The sequence below is a fragment of the Pinus tabuliformis genome, chromosome 7 (assembly GCF_031772625.1).
Source record: "Pinus tabuliformis cultivar Carrire ecotype Pingquan chromosome 7, CPIR1, whole genome shotgun sequence".
Lineage (NCBI taxonomy): Eukaryota > Viridiplantae > Streptophyta > Pinopsida > Pinales > Pinaceae > Pinus > Pinus tabuliformis.
Genome location: NC_142293.1, coordinates 1208289101 through 1208314879, shown reverse-complemented (window position 1 = coordinate 1208314879; position 25779 = coordinate 1208289101). Strand labels below are relative to the sequence as shown.

The 25779-nt window shown below is 38.1% G+C and overlaps 1 protein-coding gene across 1 annotated transcript; it reads right to left on the bottom strand.

The window, feature by feature from the left end:
- Nucleotides 1-1986: 1986 nt before the first annotated feature.
- LOC149251743 (defensin-2-like) lies at nucleotides 1987-2815 on the bottom strand. The gene is made up of 2 exons (XM_089459556.1): nucleotides 2660-2815; nucleotides 1987-2319 (listed from the first exon to the last, which is right to left on the bottom strand). Exons 1-2 carry the CDS (start codon nucleotides 2727-2729, stop codon nucleotides 2138-2140), a joined length of 252 nt encoding a protein of 83 aa, XP_089315682.1. The 5' UTR covers nucleotides 2730-2815; the 3' UTR covers nucleotides 1987-2137.
- Between the last annotated feature and the right edge of the window lie 22964 nt (nucleotides 2816-25779).

Sequence of the window (25779 nt, the reverse complement as noted above, 5' to 3'; positions counted from 1 at the left end):
TATTATATTTATACATTAAATATAGAATGGAATAAGCAGGGGTATACTATTAAAGAAGGTTCTAATTACAAAAGGATATATTTATTTATTTTGATGAAAGGTTGGGTATTTTTTTTAAATGAAGAAATTATATTTAGAATAATTTTATTTGGAATTGGACCATAAAATGTGTGGATATAAATCTCCACGCTAATTAGACAGTAAGAGCTAATCAACTTGCCATAGGACATTAAATGGTTGGTTGGCTGCGTCCTCGATATTCCTATAACACATACCCATTATTTTTTATTTACAAAGTCACGGCGGTCCTGTGTGTTATCCGGATATTGAGGGCGCAGCTAACCAGGCATTTAATGCCCTATGGCAGGCTGGTTACCTCTTGCCAGGAGCTAACCAGCCTGCCATAAGACATTAAAATGCTGCTTAGCTGGGCCCTCCATATCCCTATAACACATCTCATTATTTTTTATTTACAAAATCACCGCACGTGTATTATCGAGATATCTAAGACACAGTTAACCATGTATTTAATGCCCTATGATACGCTGGTTAACTTTTACCCTTACTAAACCACGACGTCAGAAGTATTAATTCTGAAAAGTGAGAAAATCCTGATATCCACCTACCAAATGCCATATGATGAGGACAGTCTGCATCTTGTACACTTCAGTCGGTCTCATGTATAAAATCTGCATCATTTTTCAGACTTTTCTCATCTGCTGGCACAGTTTTTGACACCTTTTTAGATATTTATTTTCAGTGCTTCTTGTAAGCGGAACTCAACACATAATATTTCAGTCTCTTAATATTTTTGCATTTACCCGGTCATCTCATCGGATAATAATGCTATTTTTTGAAACTTTCCATTGTAAATCAGACTTCTCTGTTTGCCTTGTCTGCCAGGCAGCGCCTAACGAGCCATATATCAAGTATTAAATGCATCCGGAGATGCACGCGACATAGCTGGTTAACACGCAAAATGCCTTTTTTTATTTAGTGACGAGTTTTGCATTTTGAGTGTTAACGAGTTATGTCGCATGAATCTCCGGATGCATTTAATACTTGATATATGGCTCGTTAGGCGCTGCCTTGTCTGCCAAAGGCTTATTAAGAACCCTAAATATATTTTGTAAATGATGTTACTGGAAAAGTACGATATTGTCAAATCTGGAAAAAATTAAATACTGAAATTTAATTATGGAAGGGCAAGCGAACCCGGCGTTTGATTGAAACATATGCTAATTTAGGTACTTAATATTGAAATTCCATTTCTTGTGCGTCAGTCACAACATATGCTTGCTCTTGAATGGGTAATATGACATTACTTTCTTTTATTTATTTATAAGGGAACCGCGATTTTATTTTTCATCTCATCAGATAATACTGCTATTTTTTGGAACTTTCCATTGTAAATCAGACTGCTGTTTATTTTTCCCTAGCAGTTCTGACCTTGTCTGCGAAAGGCTTATTAAGAACCCTAAATATATTTTGTAAATGATGTATATGTACTTTTTTTATAGTAATAGAAAAGGACGATATTTTCAAATCTGGAAAAAATTAAATACTGAAATTTAATTATGGAAGGTCAAGCGAACCCGGCGTATGCTAATTTAGGTAATTAATATTGAAATTCCATTTCATGTGTGAGTCATTAATTTACTTATATTTATTTATTTATAATGGATCTGGAGATCACTGAGGTGTTATTTTTTTCAAAGTGAAAAGTTAAGGATCTAATTTTTAAATTTTTGTTTATAAAGAAAAAGACAAATCATACATTCCAAAGATTTATCAATAATTACATGTGAAATAAGCTACTAAATTCTGAAACACTAAGAAGAACGTTTAAAAAAAAACACAATATCAATTTAGACTCGTCAACCATAACAACAATCAAAATATCAAATATTTTGACAAAAGGTTGATTATGTGATTTTGCCGAAGATTTCTAGACAATGTTATGGATCACAGAAGTCTAAATTCCTTAACAATCAAAATATCAAATATTTATTCTCAAACTTGAAAATACAAACTGAGCAATACCAACGACCATAACACCTCTATATATCAGAGAAGAGTAGTTTATCAGAGAAGAGTAGTTGTTATATTATTGTTGCAGTAGTCGCCGTTGCAGAGATCAAGGGCAGGGTTTGTAGCAGTAGCACTTTCGGCTGGTGACGTGGAAATCGCAGCTTCCCGATGGAAATCCCTCAGTTCGGCAAACATTTTTGCAGTTGGTGCTACTCACGCAGTACCCTTTGAACTTGCCACTTGGGGTTTTGCACATTCGACCCTCTGTCACTTGAATTTCCATCATCCCTGCATCGCATCACATTACACATTTTTATTCACATCATTTCGCCCAACATTTCAACGTCAAGTATTCGATAAAGCATTTAGTTAACTTTTTTTTTTTGTGGGGTTGTTTTAGGAGTTAGGTTTTACCAATAAGTTAGTTAGATGTAATTTTTTCTAATAGATTTATCTAGATATTTTTTTTAAGAAAAAATATATATAAAATCATTAAAAAAATTAGGGCCAATTCTCTTTAACGCCTAACGATATATAATCCCTTACACTAGATTTGTTTAGACATTTCTTTTGGATATGTATATATATATATATAAAAGAAAAGGAAGCAGGAGGAGAGGAGATTTACCAACGGTTATAACGAGCAGCACAAGCAGAAAAAACGCACTGAGTGGAGTGCCAACTCCCTTGCGCGCCATTATCGATCTCCCCTCTTTTCTTATACACCACACGCTTCAAAGTTTTGAGTGAAGAGCAGTGAGCGACCTGCCAAAACAGCGAAGCACATACTTGTATTTATATGAGTGCTGAGGCGGTTTGAAATCATGTCAGTGTCTTGCCCTCTTTTTTTGTTACCCAATTACCCAAAAAGGAGAAGAACAGTGTTAAAAAGTAAAGTGATTAAAAATAAAAAGGAGGATTTTGGTAAGGTGGATCCCAGGGAATAGACTTTTGGACTTTTGATCCGAGGGAATAATGATTTCGTATTCCGATTACAATCCGGTATTTTTTTAAGGTTTGAATGCGAAAGTGCAGATAGTCGTGGGCCATATATAAAGTTTTTACCGACACTCCACTTGTGGTGTCTGCGGGCCAATTTTTTTTTTAATAATCATATCATATAAAATTTTCAATTAAATAAAAAGGTACATAGTTTTCTCGCTTGAAACACTTTAAAACTAGTAACAGAAGCACGTAGTTTTTTTAAGACCGGCAGAGGCGTATAGGTTTTTCTCACATAATTAGATTATAAAAAACAACGCAATAAAACACAACTATAAGTTTGATAAAACACAACAATAACTCCCTAGCGTATATCTATGTCGAGTTTAATTAATAAGTTCATTGCTTGAGTTAAAAATAACACAAAAATCCTAATTCTAAACATGTTAGTTTGATGTTAGTTTATAATCTTAATTCTAAACATGTTAGTTTGATGTTAGTTTATTTGGCACAACATAATTTTTAGATTTTTTTTTTCTTCATAATCACACAATTTTTAGATTTTCTTCTTCCTCATACTCTAGGAATTCAAGGTTAGTTATATGTTTTGTCAGCAAGGATATTAGTATCTCCAATTCTTTCACTTATATTTGGAGAGCATCAATATAGAGAAGGATTTCTTCTCAAGCTTCACTTCTCTTGATTAATAATTTTAGCATGATAGATTTTCCCTGCCAACAAATATCAAATGTTTGAAGATACCTATTGTCAAATGTATGAAGATACCTACTGCACTGCCATATGGTGCAAATATCAAGGATCCATTGTTCCACATTTTCTTCAATTTGTTCATCCCAAATGATTTGTCTTTCCACCCTAGCTTCAATTTCTATAATATTGATTTCATTTCTCGCTTCATGAGGAGTCTTATACCAAAATATTACTACTCACTTATTTGTATTATGTTGGATGACCCTTTTAATTTTAACTAGAAATTTGAGGAACAAACATAGTACAAATATTACACACAAAATAATATTAGTACATTTCTCTTCAAAACCAAAATACATCACACATACATAGTGCTTATGAGATCCAACAAATTATAAACTAGGAGATTGTTTGTTGAGAAAATATTTCAACAACCAACAAAACCAAACCAAATAACTATTGTAAGTGTTAATTCCTATGTTGCACAAGTTTTCATTACGCGGGTATTTCCAATATGGGAGAATGGGAGAACGAGTATCCGGCATGGCTAGAAGTTTTTCCCAAATTTACAGGAAACGTCAAGTTGGGAGCAACAATAATATAATATATTAAAATTTAATATATATTAAAAATAAAAATAAAATAATTTATTTATTTCCATCCAAAACTTGCCAATCAAATTCCATCTTGCAAAGAAATATGTAAAAGATTGAACTTTGAAACACTGCCAAAAAAATCAAAATATTAATCCATCAACAATTTTTCAATCAAATTCCTTCCGAGCAAAGAAACATGCAGAACTCCTAAACAAGAAATATGGTTGTTATTACTCTATTATTAGGTGATTTCATGCAATGCTACTATTAACTCACTTTAGTCACTGGTTCAATTCTTCGACCTTGATGTAACCTCGCCAATATATATATATATATATATATATATATATATATATATATATATATATATGAAAAAATAAAATATATATTAATAATAATTAAAAAAAAATTAAACAATAAGTTTGAAACCAATGTTATTTTAAAGAGATTTTATATAATAAAATTATAAATTTCCAAGTTAATATATATTTTATACTTAAATAAATATGAAAATCAAATTAAAAATGTTTTTGTAGTAATATTTATATTTCATAATTTCAACTTTTTTTTCTTTAGTATTCCATCTTTTATCCATTCAACTCGGGCAATAATCATGGTTTTGCCACTAGCCAACAATCTTCCTAAATGTTTTTATATCCATCCACCATCCACCTACATGAGGAGAATGAATATCTTTCCAATGGCAAAGATTAGGATTGGCCAGGCCCCTCATCTTCATTTGGATAGAAGGTCTTTCCATAACCGGGTCATTTCTCTTAGTTCCAAACCCATATCTAAATGCATCAGCATACCTTCCCTTCCCACAGTTCCATTAGTTTAAGGAGCACCCAAGCTTGCAGTGTCAAATACACCTAAGTTTGCACTTATTCATTGCGGTGAAGCTCCCAAAACGTCAAAAATCGGTTGCAGTGAAGCTCCTGAAAAACTCCAAAGTACTGGTTGAAGCTCCCGACAGTTTTGGAGCGTTTCCAACCAGCTCCCAAACTCCCAAGAGTGGGGAAGCTTGGGGTACGTGCTCTCCAATGCGTAGGAGTGGTACCCGTCTAACTATGGTTAATTCTAACACCTCCCTTAATGCTTACAATACGAAGATAAATACAAAAATCACTAATTACACTATTGAACTTAAAACACAGATATATGTTTGATCTGGTCATCATTAGCACTTACACCCACTCTAGAATCTCCTGGACTACGCTCTTTCTTCACCACAAATTTGAGCTTACCACTTGACCCATTTAATAAACAACTGCCTCCGACCATCACTGACATATTTATAATATTGACACTTCTTAACATACTTACTTCTGAACACCATGCTACAGAAGCAATCTCAATGCTAAACAGTTTGATTGACAAACTCCCATTTGACGAAGACATATAACATCACGTTCACTTGTTATCTAGGAAAGTTGTCTGAATATTGAATATTTTCAGTAATCAATATTACAAAGTGACATGTTTAACACACAAGGATCTCATACTACAACTAATGATCTGAAATGGGGCACTAAAGGCTTCTTGTCAACTTACAAGAACCTCTCCCACTCCAAAGCTTATATATATTCCCAAGATCTAGCTTATGATTGATAATTTGTGGAATTAAAAGTGCTTGAAAGAGGTGTATGCTTATGTTTGCCTTTGACTGCTTAATTGCCTTAAGTTTATTTTCTTTACTGATATTTACACACACATAATAGTAAATAATGCAGCGCATAAAGAAACACATAGGATAGCAAATTTAATTAGGAGTTCCACCAAACCTCTTGGGCTACGTCTCTGTGAGCTCTAGTTAACTCGACTAGGCTCATTGGGATTATGGTCTGAATTCTTTTACAAGTGTTTGACTCAACTTCATATGGTTTACAACTAAACCAATGGGCTTAGAATGCCATCTTTATCCCTGGCTATTTCGTTGTTTGGCTCTTTGGCTCTCGGCTCTTGACTCTCGGCTCTCAGCTATGGCTCTCGGCTCTTGACTCTCGGCTTTGGATCTTGGCTCTGGCTCTTAGCTCTTCGCTCTTGACTCTGGCTCTCGACTCTTGGCTCTGGCTCTTGGCTCTTGGCTCTTGGCTCTCGGCTCTGGCTCTCGGCTCTGGCTCTCGGCTCTTAGCTCTGGCTCTGGCTCTGGCTCTTGGCTCTCACGAGCTTATGGGTTTGCTTGACCTCCAAGTGACCCTCTGCTTCTAAGTCACCCTGACTTCGCAGAATGCCTCCTCTCAGCTTACACTCAGCATTCAAGCATCTCTGAGCCTCTTGGGATTCTCTGCGCTTCTCCTAAGCATAACTCTACCTCTCTATGTTATCAGTGTTTCGCTCGACCTCCAAGTGAATCTCCACAACCTTCAGCTGATGTCAATTGAGCTCCATGTGCTTTTGAGGAATCCTCAAACTCTATGGGTTCCATCCATTCCTCTGTCCGGTCCTCTCTGTCCAATCATTTCTCTGTGGCTCTGCATCTCTTCGACTGGCCCTCTGGCTCACTGGCTCTGCATCTGGCCCTCTGGCTCTGTGGCTCTGCGTTTGGCCCTTTGGCTCACTGGCTCTATGGCTCTGTGTCTTCTATAACACATTCCTGTTACAAAACTCCTGCTTACAGCGTGGCATAGATGAATAGGATTTGTTTTACAATGGAAAAGACACATTCGGCCTCTTTTCGGGCTAAATCCTGAAATAGGAATATAACAGAAATACACATGAAACGCATGAAAAATACATCATGAGTCATTTAACCGGACTTCAAATAATATGTAATCGTGCTTAAAATCCTATCAAGTCTGCCTTTCCATCGCATGTCGCATATCGCGCTGTGTATGGCCAAAAAAAACCCAATACACGGAAAATCCACAGAAAATTCGAAATTCTGGATTTCAAAATTTATGTAATTGCGTCTATAACTCTATCGGGTCCATGCCCTAGTCGCAAATCACAATCTCAATAGGCAGGAGCTCCAGTCCATGGACTTAACACAACAGCGATGCGATATGCGCCATTGATCCTCCACTGTCTGATCAAACTCGCGATCCAACGGTCCAGATACAATCGCATCATCGCTCATCGCAATATCGCATATGTCAACGGCCCTTTGTATGGTTACGATCCCGATCGCTGATATCGGCGTATCGCATATCGCAATCGTAATAGCTCAGGGGTTTATGTGTCGATCCGATATATATCACCGATGCCGATTCATCGCAATCGCAAGTCGCTCTGCCCGGGGTTCCGATATCGCATGAAGGCCTTCCTCCGATGCGATATATCGGAGATAACTATCAGGGAGCCCTTCTGCCTTTGTTTAAGTCCTCCCTTTGAATATTTCCGATGCGACTTTCTTTAAGAAACGCATATTCTCCATTAAGTCCCAACAACAGGCAAATTTCTTTTTACAATAACTTCTTCATCCGAAGTCTGTTTTCTCCCATTCAAATTGTGTTAGATTCAAAATGAAGAGATCTATGCAATGAGACTATTTCCAAGAGCATCCTTTGACTTTCATTTTCCTCTGTGAGGAATATTTTTAGACTTAGAAGTCTATGTTAGATCCATTTTGGATCATGCCTTCCCACTAAAAAGATTTTGGACTCCAAAAGACTGATATACTGATCCGAACGGTAAATGAGAGTACCTCACCCTCTTCTTTCAGCCTCCATACACATGCCTTGCATAGTGCCTCTGAACAAAAGCCTTTGAACACTCCCTTCCTGGATGTGCTTGTCCTCCTGGGAAGAACTGTCTTCCTCATTGACTTCCTGCAGAACTCCTGCTGAGAAAGTCACAAAAGGTAGTTTGAACTTCTCCGCCTTGATCATTGATCCAAGTTGGCTCAAACCAATGTGAAGTTACATCTACTTCACAAAATTTTCATTTTTACCTGTTTGACATACTGGAAACAAGGACTGTTAACAACAACAAGATTACAAACAACAACTGGATGGCTTAAACTCCTGCTTCATCAAAAGAAATAGATTTCACATCTTGTGAACACCTCCATGTCTTTACATATGCATACAAATGATTGACTAGATAATAAGCCAACAAAACATGCCTTTAAAAGAATTGACCCTTCAATTCAAGCATGTAGAAAAAGAAACAATTGATCCCAAAGTTCTTTTTCAAAGATGAAAAGCTTCATCATTATCTCCATCTTGGAGACCAAATCAAATTTTCCCAAGTCAATATTGCATTACATGCATGTTTACAACAAAGTAATCAAACCTTCAAGTTAATCACATATACATGTTCAAATACAAGGAAATCATCAACATCCCTGTGTTCATGCATCTCAAGCTTATGCATGCATTTCATCCTTCAACTTTCGCTTAAGTACACTCTACTTTCGAAGCTGAAATGAAATATAATGTTTCATCCTTCAAATTTCGCTTAAGTACACTGTACTTTCGAAACTAAAATGAACATAATGTTGCATCAATAAAGTGAGTCTCCTACTCAACTTTTCCATTCACCTTCTTGGTAAGACCCTACAACTTGCATTCCATTAACAAAGAAATGAAAATAGATGCATTATATCAAATAGACATGTAATATTTAATTGGATAAGAACTCTAACCATTTCTTACCAATCCATTTCAAAGGTGTTACCTTTGTTTGCACATCAGCATCAACATGTGAATCATCCTGAAACACATCAATCATTGAATCTTTCTTTCCATTCCTGCTGATCTGATATGATCATATATTGAATACTGATGTAGAGTTGATTAGCAATTAGTGAATTGGATGAAAAATGAAAGCACGGAAAAAGAGAAAGAATACTGGAGCAGAACACTTTATGACAGCTGATAAACCATAAGAAAGATGCAAAACAGATGTGTAAACAGTGAAAACACAGATATACCAGACAATGATATTGATTACGGAGTTCATCCCTAATGGACTACATTTCCGGGTCCGCTTTCAAGACGGGCGACCATTTTATTAGGAATGAGAAGAAGAAGTGGATTACATAGTGATTTAGTGAGACTAAACTTGCAAATACGCAATTCTGACCTCTTTCATCAAATAGCTCTCTGAACCAGCTTTCCAACACCGCTTACAGTTTCCAAATCCGACTCTCGATGCTCCCGAAACCCTAAAAACAAAATCGCCTCTATCCCTCCAGAACCTGCATACAAAAGCTGAAAACTCTCCTCTTTGTTCTTCAATGAACAATTCGCCTTAAAAAGGCCTACAAATGCATAATAACCATCTCTGACTAATTTAGCATGTATAAGCTGACTTGTAGGTTTGATTAGGTTTGATTTGGCCACCTTAGTGACACCTTAGGTCATTGAATTAATTAAAATCAATTTCAAACCATAAAAAACCTAAAATACTTTATAAAACCATGAAAACTGCTAATGGTCTTCCGAACCGTGTGGAGGAAAAACCGTTGTATGTGAACACCGCATAATCCCGCAGTTAATTATCTGGCGGTTCCGGTTGGTGGTAACGGTGACAGTGGTGGTCACATGTATGGCAGTTCCGACGCAGCTACAGTCTGTGGTTACCTCTAACCTCGGTGGATTTTCAACGTGCGATCACATACTCACAGTTATGGTGACGGTTTCGATTAATGGTGGCAGTGACCCTTACCTGCGCGGCTTACCTCCGACAGCGTTCACATGACATGGCTCCGACACGGTTTTGCTTAGCAGTCAAGGCAGCTGACTGTAACTCCGGGGGCTTACCTCCACCGTGCTCACATGGCACACAGTCCCGCTCTGGTTAAGTCCCACGTTTAGGGACTGTGTTTTGATTTTATTTGTATTTATATAATGTTTTGTATTGTTTTAACATTACAAATCGGCCAAGAGCATAACATAGGTTTAGGTTTGAACATTAGGGTTACGTTTGATGGATTTTAATGTAGTCTAATACATTGGTATGGTTTTGAATGTAGGATTAGGGCTTTTAGGAATGGATTTGTAATGCAATAGGTTTTTGAATGGAGTTTGATGCCATTAGGACTTAGGTAAGGATTAATGTATTTGAATACATAATGGTAGGCATTTAGGATTAGCATAGGTTTAAACATGGTTTAGAAATAGGTTAGAGTGCTTTAGGATTCTTAGGGTAACAAAAATAAATAGGATAACTAGGAGTTAGGGTTTAGGTCTAGGCATAGGTTTTAAGCTTCGTTTAACTTTCAATGACCCATGTTGGCTCTGCACAGCGACATCGGCGAAACTGAAGCCTTTACCAAATGATTGACCCTGGTACATCCTTGTGGTCTCCGTGTGACATTCGTCAACATTGCACGACAACGACCATCACATCTTTGAAACTGACACTGGTGACGATGACAAGACTATGTCATCGACCAAGTACTTTAACTCGAACCCTTTTACACAATCAACTATATCAACCATAAATCCTGCAAATTCGAACGAAGAAACACATGTTGTCGACCAAACCCTGGTAGAACTGTCGATGACATAAGTCGACAGCCAGGTACAACATCACATCAACTGAATGCCATGAAACCATAACATTAGCTGAACAACCTGATCATTACCAACACTGTCGATCTGTCAAAATTGAGCTGAAGTGATGACGAGACTGAACAACATTGAATGACACTTATGAATGCTGATGGCGACACTTTGAACCCTTGTGCATTTGGATCGATGGATCCTCCTAGATCTTTCCTCTCCACTTGAAAGCTTTTGGACCACCAAAAGTTTGACTAATAAATTAGTTGATGAGGGTAGAACTCCCTCTCTTTCCACCTTGACCTGATGATGTACCAATGCATTCGATCAATTATCTGCATGCGATGACCCTGATGATGCTGACCATGATACCTTTTGATTCAGTGACCTATTTCTTCCATCCGCAGTATGGCCAACTTGCAATGATGGGAAAACAACCTGTTATCAACATGGAAATTGTATTCTTTCCACAAAGAATCATGAGTTAGTGATTCAAAAACATCTTTGAAAACAGTATTTTTAGAACTTTGTTCAATACATCTGATGGGTATTAAAAATCTACTTTCCGGAATAACTGAAATATTCAAAGACTCCTTTGATTTTTATTTTGTAGCAATTGCTTGACTTGATTTACTTTCCTGTTGATTGATTACTAAGTGAATTTGCTGCCCATAACTCATCCAGCTGTGATGAAAAGACTGCTGCAACTTAGTTTGATTCTGAAAGTATCTAAGTAATTGTTGATTTACCTGAATCACTATGTCTATTACCTGATATTTCCATTGACTTACACTTTCAGTTAATGCATTAGTTTTCAAATCTTGGTAAGGAAACTTTAGATCTACGTTTGAAAATTCTTTGTCATGAAAACTTATAGACTTCCTCTCCACTTGAAGAGAGGTTTCATTACTTTTAAAAGCATGAAATGATGATGCAATACTAAAGAAATGCGACACTGACTTTCCCCAATACTGACCTGCACCCCTGAAACTGAAATTAAACATCCCATCTGAAATAAGTCTCTGATTAGACTCACATGTACCATTCCTTGTAATACATTGCTGATGATGATAGTTTCTATAATTCAGTTGAATGAATGAATTGAGATTCATTTTGTATTTAAGAAGATGTTTGGAGGACATTAAATGTATCTCATGTTGCTTATCCTGTTCATGAATAAGATTTCTTGGAAAAGAATTAACCACCTTAACCAATTGATCTATAAACTGAATCTCGCATCTCGAACAATCAACCTTATGTTGTTCCTTAATAACCATGAGTACATATTTACTTGAACTTATAAACTACTTAACCTGATTTGAAACAATTAAATCCAAATTTTAATTTGACTTTATGTGCCCTAACAATAAATTCAACCCCTTCTTTCTTTAGGTGATATTTATGTTCTCTTCTGTAAAAGATTGCATCTCTGTCATAAAGATAAGGACTCCTGAAGACAACTCCACAAATGTCTACTGGGACCACATCTAATTCCACTTCATCGACGTACTTAGATGTAATTGAAAATTTTAACCGACACTACTTTGTGACATGTATCTGAGTTGATTTATTAATCCAACCTAATGGGTATGGACTTGAATGATTCCATGTTTCCAATCCCAATTGATTAACTATATGTTCAAATATTAAATTTGCTTGTGATCCACTGTCAAACATTGTGTCAATATTTGTATGCTTAGCAGTTATCCCTATGTGGAAGAGTTCAAGTCGTTTATCCTCATGTGGAGGATTTATGTTTGAAGAAGATACATTAGATTTCGAAATTGAACCAGTATCAAAATTTTTACCTATCATAACCATGGCGGTTATTTTCCGTTCATCACCTGAATCTGAACCTAGGTCTTGCTAGATTGCTGCTATGGCCTTCTTTTCATCCTTCGCCTTAAGGAACTTTTTGGGCTTAAGTTCTGGATGAAGTTTCCAGCATTTCGATTCATCATGACCAATTCTCTGGCAATGAGTACAGGTAGGTCTTTCCTTCTGAACGATCGTTGATTTCTTTCTCTTCAAAATGTTCCCCTTACTGTCTCTAGATTCTCTGTTTTCCATCTCTTTAGATGACTATGATGACAACTTGAATGGTCTGCCACCTAATTCAATATGTATGGCCTTTTTCCTTCTTCGATGCCTTCAAAGAAGAAGTTGCATCTCTCGCTTTCTTGTCTTCGTACAATTCTCCCAACATCTGCTACATAGTTAAGAAGAACTGCTGAAACTATTCCTCACTCATCTTAGTCTTAGTGTTTCCACCTGCATCAGGTCCTGACATGGTCGATTTCCAAATGACTCGTCGCTTTCCAATCTCTGGATCGATTTGCTCAAGGATTCCTTCTCCTTGTTACGCCTTAGACCTGGTTAACATTCAATGACAACTCTACAAATGAAAACCTACTCTGATACCAAATTATATGATCTGATATGATTATATATTAAATACTGATGTAGAGTTGATTAACCATTAGTGAATTGAATGAAAACTGAAAGCACGGAAAACAAGAAAGACTGCTGCAGCAAAACACTTTACGACAGCTAATAAACCATAAGAAAGATGCAAAACAGAAGTGTAAATAGTGAAAACATAGATATACTAGACAACGATATTGATTACGAACTTCGTCCCTGATGGACTACGTCTCCGGGTCCATTTTCAAGATGGGCAACTGTTTTATTAGGAATGAGAAGAAGAAGTGGATTACACAGTGATTTAGTCAAACTGAACTTGGACATAGGCAATTTTGACCTCTGTCATCAGATAGCTCTTTGAATCAGCTTTCCAACGCCGCTTACGGTTTCCAAATCCGACTCTCGATGCTCCCGAAACCCTGAAAACAAAATCGCCTCTATCCCTCCAGAACCTGCATACAAAAGCTGAAAACTCTCCTCTCTGTTCTTCAATGAACAATTCGCCTTAAAAAGGCCTGCAAATGCATAATAACCATCTCTGACTGATTTAGCATGTATAAGCTGACTTGTAGGTTTGATTAGGTTTGATTTGGCCACCTTAGTGACACCTTAGGTTATTGAATTAATTAAAATCAATTTCAAACCATAAAAAACCCAAAATACTTTATAAAACCACGAAAACTGCTAATGGTCTTCCTAACCTCGTGGAGGAGAAACTGTTGTATGTGAACACCGCATAATCCCGCATTTAATTAGCCAGCGGTTCCGGTTGGCGGTAACGGTGACAGTGGTGGTCACATGTATGGCGGTTTTGATGTGGCTATAGTTTGTGGTTACCTCTAACCTCGATGGCTTTTCAACGTGTGATCACATACTCACAGTTATGGTGATGGTTCTAGTTAATGGTGGCGGTGACCCTTACCTGCGCGGCTTACCTCCGACAGCGTTCACATGACATGGCTCCGACACGGTTTTTCTCAGCGGTCAAGGTAGCTGACTGTAATTCCGGCGGCTTACCTCCATAGTGCTCACATGGCACACGGTCCCACTACGGTTAAGTCCCACGGTTAGGGACTGTGTTTTGATTTTATTTGTATTTATATAATGTTTTGTATTGTTTTAACATTACAAATCAGCCGAGAGCATAACATAGGTTTAGGTTTGAACATTAGGGTTAGGTTTGATGGATTTTGATGTAGTTTAATACATTGGTATGGTTTTGAATGTAGGATTAGGGCTTTTAGGAATGGATCTGTAATGCAATAGGTCTTTGAATGGAGTTTGATGGCATTAGGACTTAGGTAAGGATTAATGTATTTGAATACATAATGGTAGGCATTTATGTTTAGCATAGGTTTAAACATGGTTTAGAAATAGGTTAGAGTGCTTTAGGATTCTTAGGGTAACAAAGATAAATAGGATAGCTAGGAGTTAGGGTTTAGGTCTACGCGTAGGTTTTAAGCTTTGTTTAACTTTCAAAGACCCATGTCAGCTTTGCACAGCGACATCAACGAAACTGAAGCCTTTACTGGACGATCGACCCTAGTACATCCTTGTGGTCTCCGTGCGACATTCGTCAACATTGCACGATGACAACCATCACATCCTTGAAACTGAAACTGGTGATGATGACAAGACTATGTCATTGACCAGGTACTTTAACTCAAACCCTTTTACACAATCAACTATATCAACCATAAATCCTGCAAAGTCGAATGACAAAACACATGTCATCGACCAAACCCTGGCGGAATTGTCGATGACATAAGTCGATAGCCAGGTACAACATCACATCAACTGAACGCCATGAAACCATAACATTACCTGAACAACCTAATCATTACCAACACTGTCAATCTGTTGAAACTGAACTGAAGAGACGATGACACTGAATGACACTGAATAACACTTATGAATGCTAATGATGACACTTCGAACACTTGTGCATTTGGATCGATGGATCCTCCTGGATCACCGACCATTTTCTCTTTCCACCTTCTTCAAGTTTCGTGGAAGCATTGTTGGATTCAGAGTCCAACATTTTGCAACAATATCTCCTTGCTTATGGCAGTAAGTGAAACACATGTGCATCCTCTTGACAGCATGATTTGCCTTGTCTAGTGGACCTTTGGCTTCTTTCTTTCTTTCCTTCAAAAGTTTCCTGTATGTGGTCATTCTCTTCCAACATCTAGAAACACTATGGTTAACCAAACCATAAAAGGAACATGCAATTCTTTTCCCATGCTTATATGGAAATTTATCATTCTTTGCATAATCAAAAGGAATATGGTTAGAACTAGATTTATACCTTTCTCTTTCACCTTTATTGCCTTCTTTAGGAGGTGAATTGAATGAAGAAGTAGCTCCCTTTGGAACACAATCAATCTCTTCTAGGTTGTCAGAGTTTCTACAACTCTCTGGTTCAAGTGTATGCTTATGAACACCTTCTTCCTGAAAATAATGTTTCAAGCTATTCCATTCCCAAAGAATAAAACTTTTACACTTTTGAGGTAGAAGACCTGAAATGAAACTCCTTCTTGGATCTGTTTCAATGGTCTTCATGGCAGCTTTGGAACTTTCTCCATAAGCTTGTCCATAGCCAAGACCCAAATACTTAGGCCTTTCCTCAACCATTATTGGCTCAACAATACCATGTGCATGTTTATCCAATCCTTTTCCTTCATAGCCCATCTTGGACATTAACTTGGAACCTATGCCTTTGGTATGTTTTTCAAAAGAACCAATATAAACATTCTTAGATGAAATTGAAGACAAACTGGAATTATTTACCTCTTCTTCAAGCTAATACTTGTCTAAGGCTTCCTTTGCAACAAAGATATGTGTCTCCAACTCATGCATCCTTTCCAGGTTCATATTTGCAATATGAAGTTGTTTCTCCATTTCCTACAATTTGTTAGAAAGCAACTGCTTCTCCTCCTTCATGGAATTCAATTGCTCTCTAAGTTCGGTGCTCTTCCTTTCATCATCATACATTTCTCTCACCATATCCATCATGGTTAACAAGTCGTGCTTCATGTCTTCATCAAGGGATCTTGTGAAGAAAGAATAATTTGAGGACTCACTTGTAGAAGTTGTCATTATCAAAATGAACAAAAGAACTTCAAACAAGATTAACAAAGAGCTTATTCAGCAACCTTTTGCAACAAGCCTCTTGTGCTTCAAGGATTGCTTTGAGGTCCTTTGGGATAAGAAGAATACCTTCAGCCCTTCTTCCTTCTTGTCCTCTCCTGGACTTAGCTATCAATAGCTTTCCCTTCACCTCTGCAAACTCACACAACTGTCAGTTTACAAATAATCAAACATCTAAATTCTTTCTACTGTTTGAACACCTTTCAAATCAAACAAGCATTCTGATCTGATACCACTTGCATCATGATCCAACCTACTCTGGTATAACTTACTCTGATATAACTAGCTTTGATATAACCTTCTTTGAAGGTGGGGTTAATCAACCTGAAGCTCCGATATCACCTGATCTGAAATGGGGCACTAAAGGCTTCTTGTCAGCTTACAAGAACCTCTCCCACTCCAAAGCTTATATATATTCCAAAGATCTAGCTTATGATTGATAATTTGTGGAATTAAAAGCACTTGAAAGAGGTGTATGCTTATGTTTGCATTTGACTACTTAATTTCCTTAAGTTTATTTGATTTATTGATATTTACACACACATAACAGTAAACAATACAGCACATAAACAAACACATAAGACAACAAATTTAATTAGGAGTTCACCCAAACCTCTTGGGCTATGTCTCCATGAGCTCTAGTCAACTCGACTAGGCTCTTTGGGATTATGGTCTGAATTCTTTTACAAGTGTTTGACTCAACTTCATATGGTTTACGACTGAACAAATGGGCTTAGAATGCCATCTTTATCCCTAGCTGTTTGGCTCTCTGGCTCTTGGCTCTCAGCTCTTAGCTCTTGGCTCTGGCTCTCAGCTCTTGGCTCTTGGCTCTAGCTCTCAACTCTGGCTCTCGACTCTTGTCTCTGGCTCTGGCTCTGGCTCTTGGCTCTCACGAGCTTCTGGGTTCGCTTGACCTCCAAGAGACCCTCTGCTTCTGAGTCACCCTGACTCCGTAGACTGCTTCTTCTAGGATTACACTCAACATTCAAGCATCTCTGAGACTCTTGGGCTTCTTTGCGCTTCTCCTGAGCATAACTCTACCTCTCTGTGTTATCAGTGGTTCACTCGACCTCCAAACGAATCTCTGCAACCTTCAGTTGTTGTCAATTGAGATCCCTGTGCTTTTGAGGAATCCTTCGACTTTGTGGCTTCCATCCGTTCCTCTATCCATTCCTCTCTGTGTAATCATTCCTCTGCGGCTCGGCATCTCTTCGACTGGCCCTCTGGCTCACCAGCTCTGTGGCTCTGTGTCTGGCCCTCTGGCTCTCTGGCTCTGTGGCCCTGCATCTGGCCCTCTGGCTCACTGGCTCTGTGGCTCTGCCTATTCTATAACACATTCCTGTTACAAAACACCAGCTTACAGCATGGCACAGATGAATAGCAGCCGTTTTACAATGGAAAAGACACAGTCAGCCTCTTTTCGGGCTAAATCCCGAAATATTAATATAACGAAAATACACAGGAAATGCACAAAAAATACATCATGAGCCATTTAACCGGACTTCAAATAATATGTAATCACGCTTAAAATCCTATCAGGTCCGCCTTTCCATCGCATGTCGCATATCGCGCTGTGTATGGCCAAAAAAACACAATACACAGAAAATCCATAGAAAATCTGAAATTCCAGATTTCAAAATTTATGCAATCGCGTCTATAACTCTATCAGGTTTGTGCCCTGATCGCAAATCGCAATCGCAACAGGCAGAAGCTTCGGTCCATGGAATTAACACAATAGCAATGTGATATGCACCATTGATCCTCCACCGTCTGATCAAACTCACGATCCAACGGTCCAGATACGATTGCATCATTGCTCATCGCAATATCGCATATGTCAATGGCCCTTTGTATGGTTGCGATCTCGATCGCCGATCGCCGATATCGGCATATCACATATCACAATCATAATAACCTGGGGGTCTATGTGTCGATCCGATATATATCACCGATGCCGATTCATTGCAATCACAAGTCACTCTGTCCGGGGTTCCTCTGATGCGATATATTGTACATCGCTATTGGGGAGCCCTTCCGCCTTTGCTTAAGTCCTCCCTTTGAACCTTTCCAATGCAATTTTCTTTAAGAAACACATATTCTCCATTAAGTCCCATTTATAAGAAATTGCCTCCTTTTCAAAGGACAATGGGCAAATTTCTTTTTACAATAACTTCTTCATCCGAAGTCCATTTTCTACCATTCAAATTGCATTAGATTAAGAATGAAGAGATCTATGCAATGAAACTATTTCCAAAAGCATCCTTTCACTTTGATTTTCCTCTGTGAGGAATATTGTTAGACTTAGAAGTCTATGTTAGATCCATTTTGGATCAACTAATACCAATTGTTCTTGGGTTACTGCATCCTTAAAGAACCACAAACTGTAACAATATGTAAACATAATCAAACCAATGATGTGTTCAGGGGTTCCTAAGCACCAAGAACCACCGATTTAGATTATGTTACATTGTTCATTGATTGGTTATGCACTTTTCACAAACTAAAAATATACATAACTGAAATATAATAGATAAATTAACAGAGACAAGCTAAACAAATCCAAATTAAACAAAAGAAACCCTCTAATTAGCACATTATACGTCTCAATATTTCCATTTATAGGAATTACCATTATTATATGAGCAATGTAGGCACCAGTGATAGTAAGGCATGGAAATAAATGGGACCATCCACTATGTTGTTTTAGTTTGAAAAATCCTTAGAAGATTGTTTCCTTTAAATATGGTAAAACCTAACAAAATATATTGTTGCAGAGAATGTTATCTAGGTAACTTGTCTAAATACTAAATGCTTTCAGCAGTCAATCTTACATAGTGACATGCTTAACACACAACGATCTCATACTCCAACTAATAGTTATTGTTCTTGAGTCACTACATCCTCCAAGAACCACAAACCATAACAGTATGTAAACATAATCAAACCAATGATGTGTTCAGGGATTTCTAAGCACCAAGAACCACAAATTTAGATTATGTTACACCGTTCATTGATTGTTTTTGCAGTTTTCACAAACTAAAAATATACAAAGCTGAAATATAATATGCAAACTAGTAGAGACAAGTTGAAAAATTGCAAGTTTGAATAAAACAAACCATCTTAACACCTTATAAGTCTCAATATTTTCATTTATAAGAATTACCATTATTCTATGAGCGGTGTAGGCACCATTGGTAGCAAGGCATGGAAATAAATGGGACAATCCACTTTGTTGTTTTTGTTTGAAAAAGCCTTAGAAGATTGTTTCCTTTAAATATGGTAAAACCCAACAAAATATATTGTTGCGGAGCATTAGGGCTCCTTCAATTGGATGATTCAGGTTTCTTGTTGTATGAGGTAGTGGTATGTTCATTTTATTCATCCTTCAAACTTTTCCACACTTGGGTAGACATATGTACGAATCTCACATTCTAAATTTGTAGCATGGTAAAAGGTAATCCATGAAGTCCAACCAAAGGAACCTGAGAAGATATAGTTTGAGCTAAAGGAGGAAGAATCAGACTCTACAGCAGAAGAGGAATCAGAAGTTGAAGAGCCACAAACTCCAGGTATGAGAAAATTAGTTTGAGAAAGAAGGCAACCAGAAAGGTATAGTCCATCTGCTTTTAGTTCAAATTTTACTTTATCTACTACTGATGATGATCCCAGAACTATGAAGGAAGAAATAGATTCAGAGGATGGAAAACTCTGGAAAGAGGCCATAGTTGATGAAATGGCATCTTTGCACAAAAATGAGGCATGGGATTAGGTGGAGTTGCCGGCTGGAAGGAAACCCATTGAAAGCAAATGGGTGTTTAAGAAGAAGACAAATGCAGAAGGAAAGGTGGAGAAATACAAAGCTCGGTTGGTAGCAAAAGGTTATTCCCAGGTGCTGAGAATTGATTTTGGCGATATTTTTTCTCTTGTTGCCAAGGTGACTTCTATTAGATTACTTTTATTTGTTGCTGCTGCTTTTGATTTTGAAGTAGAATAGATGGATGTGAAGACAACATTTCTTCACGGGGATCTGGAAGAGGAGATCTACATGAAACAACCTGAAGGCTTTGTGGTGAAGGGTATGAAAGAATTCGTATGCAAGTTAAAGAAGTGCTTGTATCAGTTAAAACAGTCACCAAGGATGTGGTATAAAAAATTTGATACATTTATATGGGGACTTGGCTTCACCAGAAGCAAAGCAGATCATTGTTTGTATTTTAAATTAATTGGTGACCATGTTATTTATTTGGTCTTGTATGTGGATGATATGTTGTTGGTTGGAAATGACAAAGAAATTATCCAGGATTTGAAGACCCAATTGTCCTCCAAATTCGACATGAAAGATCTTGATGGTGCAAACTATATTTTGGGCATGGAAATTAAAAGAGATCAGGCAAAGAGGAAGCTCTGTTTAAACCAAAGGAAGTATGTCGAGACAATATTGTAGAGATTTAATATGCAGGATAGTAAACCGGTGAAGGTTCCTATTCCTATAGGTGTAAAGTTATCTGCTGAACAGTGTCCCAAGACACAAGAAGAGGAAGAGGACATGTCCCATGTTCCATATGCAAGTGCAGTCAGTAGCCTGATGTATGCAATGGTCTGTACTAGACCAGACATTGCACATGTAGTGGGAGTATTGAGCAAGTTTATGTCAAAACCATGGAAAGAGAAATGGACTGTAGTGAGGCAGGTTTTCAGGTATTTGCGTGGCACTAGTGATTATGGTTTGTGTTACCAAGGAAGACGAAAATTGGACAGAGAGTTGGATATTCGTGGCTTTGTTGATGCAGACCGGGCTGGAGATCTGGATCAGAGAAGATCTACAAGTGGGTATGTGTTTAACCTATTTGTAGGTGTAGTCAGTTGGATGAGTAAGAAACAATTTGTAGTGGCACTATCAACTATAGAGGCAGAATACATGGCAGCCACTCATGCAAGCAAGGAAGTAGTTTGGTTGCAGATATTGTGATCAAGTATGGGGTTAGTACAAGGAGCTATAAGGATAGACTGTGACAGTCAAAGTGCAATTTTCTTGGCAAAGAACCCTGCATATCATTCGATTACAAAGCACATTGATGTTCAGTATCACTTTGTGAGGGATATGGTAGGAGACAAAAAGGTGTTGTTGGTAAAGGTGGATACTTTGAAGAATACTGCAGATGCATTGAAAAAATCTGTGAGCTTTGAGAAGCTCTCTTGGTGTAGAGAAACAATGGGCGTTGCAGGGCTGGAAAAATGACTAAGCTCTCTTGTGGCCCCCTGTGTAAAGAAAACAACAAGTGGGAGAATGTTGGGTTGTGTTATACTATTTCCATGACCAGCCCATGTAGTTAACCTGGGGGTTAGAGGGGGGGTAGAGCACCCCCCTTCGTTGCCGATTGCGTAGCGAGGGGGTCACAGGGGGTTTGAAGGGTGTAGGTAACTCCTCTCTATGGGGTCTAGGGTAGCACCCTGGAAAATTTTGTTTTTGGACCCTACATTAGGTTGGGTGGACCTACCTATGGTTTTGTGCATGATTTTCACACATGGTTTTGGGCGCGATGGTTTTCGGTCCATGGTTTTGGACGTGATGGTTTTCAGTCCATGGCTTTTGGACGTGATGGTTTTCAGTCCATGGTTTGGATGCTTTGGCATGTATAAATATGTATTGTAACATTGAAAGGAATATAATGAAAAATCAAGCTAGTTGTCCCAGTTTTGGGATCTAGGGGAAAATATCTGTGTATATGTGTTTTATGTGTTATGCTCTCGCATTGTTTATTTTCTGTGTTTTAGAATTCGTATGCAGGTAATTTCTGTATGGGGTTAAAACCTACATTTGGTATCAGAGACGTTTTGGCTTCAAGGGGATGCCTTTGTTGCTGAGGGGTTTCGCTCGGGCCTGTGGTAGACCCTGTTTAGTGGGAGATCTGTGGGATCGATTCTGGTGGTGAAAAAGTATGGTGAGCAGTTGAAAGATAGAGATCGAGAAATTTAATGGTCAGATTTTTGAGTTATGGAAACTCAAGATGGATGATCTGTTGGTGGATAAAGATCAGTGGGTGACGGTAGATCCAGGTACTAAATCAACGGGCGTGTCTGATGAAGAATGGAAGAAGTTGGATCAGAATGTGAAGAGCACAATACAATTGTGTGTCTCATATTCAATATTGTTGAATGTATCAGGGGAAGCTATGGCAAAGGCTTTCTGGTACAAGTTAGGGACTTTGTACCAATCTAAGTCTCTAGTGAATAAACTGTTCCTATGGAAAAAGCTATATAACCTGAGGATAAAAGATGGAGACTCGGTGACAGAAGATCTGAACGCATTTAATACTCTGGTAACTCAGTTATTATCTGTTGATATTAAAATTTCAGATGAAGATAAGTGCATCAGTTTGTTATGTTCTCTACTAGATTCATGGGATAGTCTGGTTATTGCAATAGGTAGCAATGCAACTATCTTGCAATTTGATGAAATAGTCTCATCCTTACTGACGGAGGAGATGAGATGGAAAAATACAGAGAGCGAGAATGGTGATGCCTTGTCTGTACGAGGATGGTTCCAGAACAACAAAAAAAATAAGTCATCGAGTGGGAGATCTAAATCTCCAGGAAAACCTGTAAAGGTGGTGTGTTGGAAATGCGGAAAGGAAGGGAACTACAAAAGGGATTGTTAATCTAAAGCTCCTGACAAAGGAAAGGGATCTGATGATGCTCCTTCTACAAAGCCGAAAACCACCTGAGATGAAGGTGGGGATTTGTACTTGGCTTCTTCAAGTACACATGTAGATCATGAGGCATGGTTGATTGACTCAGGTGCATCCTTTCACAGTGGTTCTGCGAGTATGAGAAATATGATGGTGGTGATGTCTTCTTGGGGGATGATAGGAAGGCTAGAATCGTTGGTCGTGGAAATGTAAAGTTGAAGTTGCAAGGTGGAAGGGTTAGAACACTTTCGGGTGTTCTGCATATTCCTGCATTGGCTAGAAATCTTATTTCCATAAGCAAGCCATATGATGCAGGTGTAAAAATAGTGTTCGAGAAGGATACCTGCAAAATGGTTCGGGGAGCACTAGTATTGATGCAGGGAGTTCGGATTGGAACTCTGTGCAAGCTACGAGGTAGCACTGTTACTGATGGGTGCAACAGTTCTGTGACCCCTGAAAGTGGAGCATAAAATCTAGTGGTCTCTAGAGAGAAGACCATGTTGTGGCATCAAAGGCTTGGACATGTTAGAGAGAAGGGCCTTCGAATACTTCATGGTAAAGATAGGGTAGAAGGTATGAGTAATAGCTCTCTAGATTTTTATTTCTGTGAAAATTGTGTATATGGGAAGAATAATTGGGTGAGTTTTCCCTCTGGTGGTAAGAGGGCGAAACATATATTGGAACTTGTGCACAGTGATGTGTTTGGACCTGTGAAGGTTCCATCACTGGGTAAGTCTGTGTACTATGTATCATTTAGAGATCACTTCTAAAGGAATACATGGATATATTTCCTTAAGAAGAAATCTGAAGTCTTTGACAGGTTTAAAGAATTTAAGGCTCTGGTGGAAAACGAGACAGAGAAGAAGATAAAGGTGTTGAGGATAGATAATGGTGGAGAGTTTTGTAGCAAGCAATTTGAAGAATTTTGTAAGAAGTGTGGTATAACATGATAGAAGACTACTCCATACACACCTGAGCAAAATGGAGTTGCAGAAAGAATGAACAAGACGTTGATGGAAAGGGCAAGAAGCATGATTAGTGGTGCCGAGTTAGGACAAGAATTCTGGGCAGAGGCAGTGGAGACAGCATGTTACCTGGTCAACAGATCACCTTCATTAGCGTTGGAGGATAAGACTCCATAAGAGGTATGGACTGGTAAGAAACCCTCTCTTTCACATCTGAGAGTATTTGGATGTGATGCATATGTACATGTTCGAAAGGAGAAAAGAACCAAGTTGGATAGTAAATCTGAAAAGTGCATCTTTATTGGGTTTAAGGATGGTTTAAAGGGTTATAAGCTTTGGAACCCAGTAACAAGGAAGGTTGTGTACAACTGAGATGTGGTGTTTAGAGAGGTGAAAGAAGTTATTAAACATGAAGTCCAACCAAAGGAACCTAAGGAGATAGAGTTTGAGCTTAAGGAGAAAGAATCAAACTCTACAGCAGAGGAGGAATCAGAAGATGAAGAGCCACAAACTCCGAGTGTGAGAAGATCAGTTCGAGAAATAAGGCAGCCGGAAAGGTATAGTCCATCTACTTTCTGTTCAAATTTTACTTTATCTGTTACTGATGATGATCCCAGAACTGTGAAGGAAGCAGTAGATTCAGAGGATGGAAAACTCTAGAAAGAGGTGATGGTTGATGAAATGACATCTTTGCACAAAAGTGAGGCTTTGGATCTGGTGGAGTTGTTGGCTGGAAGGAAACCCATTGGCAGCAAATGGGTGTTCAAGAAGAAGACAAATGCAGAAGGAAATGTGGATAAATACAAAGCTCGATTGGTAGCAAAAGGTTATTCCTAGGTGCCAGGAATTGATTTTGGTGATATTTTTTCTCCTATTGCCAAGGTGACTTCTATTAGATTACTTTTATCTGTTGCTGCTGCTTTTTGATTGTGAGGTAGAACAGATGGATGTGAAGGCAACATTTCTTCATGGGAATCTGTAAGAGGAGATCTACATGAAGCAACCTGAAGGCTTTGCGGTGAAGGGTAAGAAAGAACTGGTATGCAAGTTAAAGAAGTCCCTGTATCTGTTAAAACAGTCACCAAGGATGTGGTATCAAAAATTTGATACATTTATACGGGGACTTGGCTTCACCATAAGCAAAGCAGATCATTGTGTGTATTTTAAATTAATTGGTGACCGTGTTATTTATTTGGTCTTGTATGTGTATGATATGTTGCTAGTTGGAAATGACAAAGAAATTATCCAGGACTTGAAGACCCAATTGTCCTCCAAATTGGACATGAAAGATCTTGGTGCTGCAAAATATATTTTGGGCATGGAAATTAAAAGAGATCGGGCAAAGAGGAAGCTCTGGTTAAACCAAAGGAAGTATGTCGAGACAATATTGCAAAGATTTAATATGCAGGATAGTAAACCGGTGAAGGTTCCTATTCCTGTAGGTGTAAAGTTATCTGCTAAACAGTGTCCCAAGAAACAAGAAGAGGAAGAGGACATGTCCCATGTTCCATATACAAGTGCAGTCGGTAGCCTGATGTATGCAATGGTCTGTACTAAACCAGACATTGCACATGTAGTGGGAATATTGAGCAGGTTTATGTCAAAACCAGGGAAGGAGCACTGGAAAACAATGAAGCAGGTTTTCAGGTATTTGCATGGCACTAGTGATTATGGTTTGTGTTACCAAGGAAGACCAGGATTGGACAGAGTGTTGGATATTCGTGTCTTTGTTGATGTAGAATGGGCTGGAGATCTGGATCAGAGAAGATCTACAAGTGGGTATGTGTTTAACCTATTTGGAGGTGCAGTCAGTTGCATG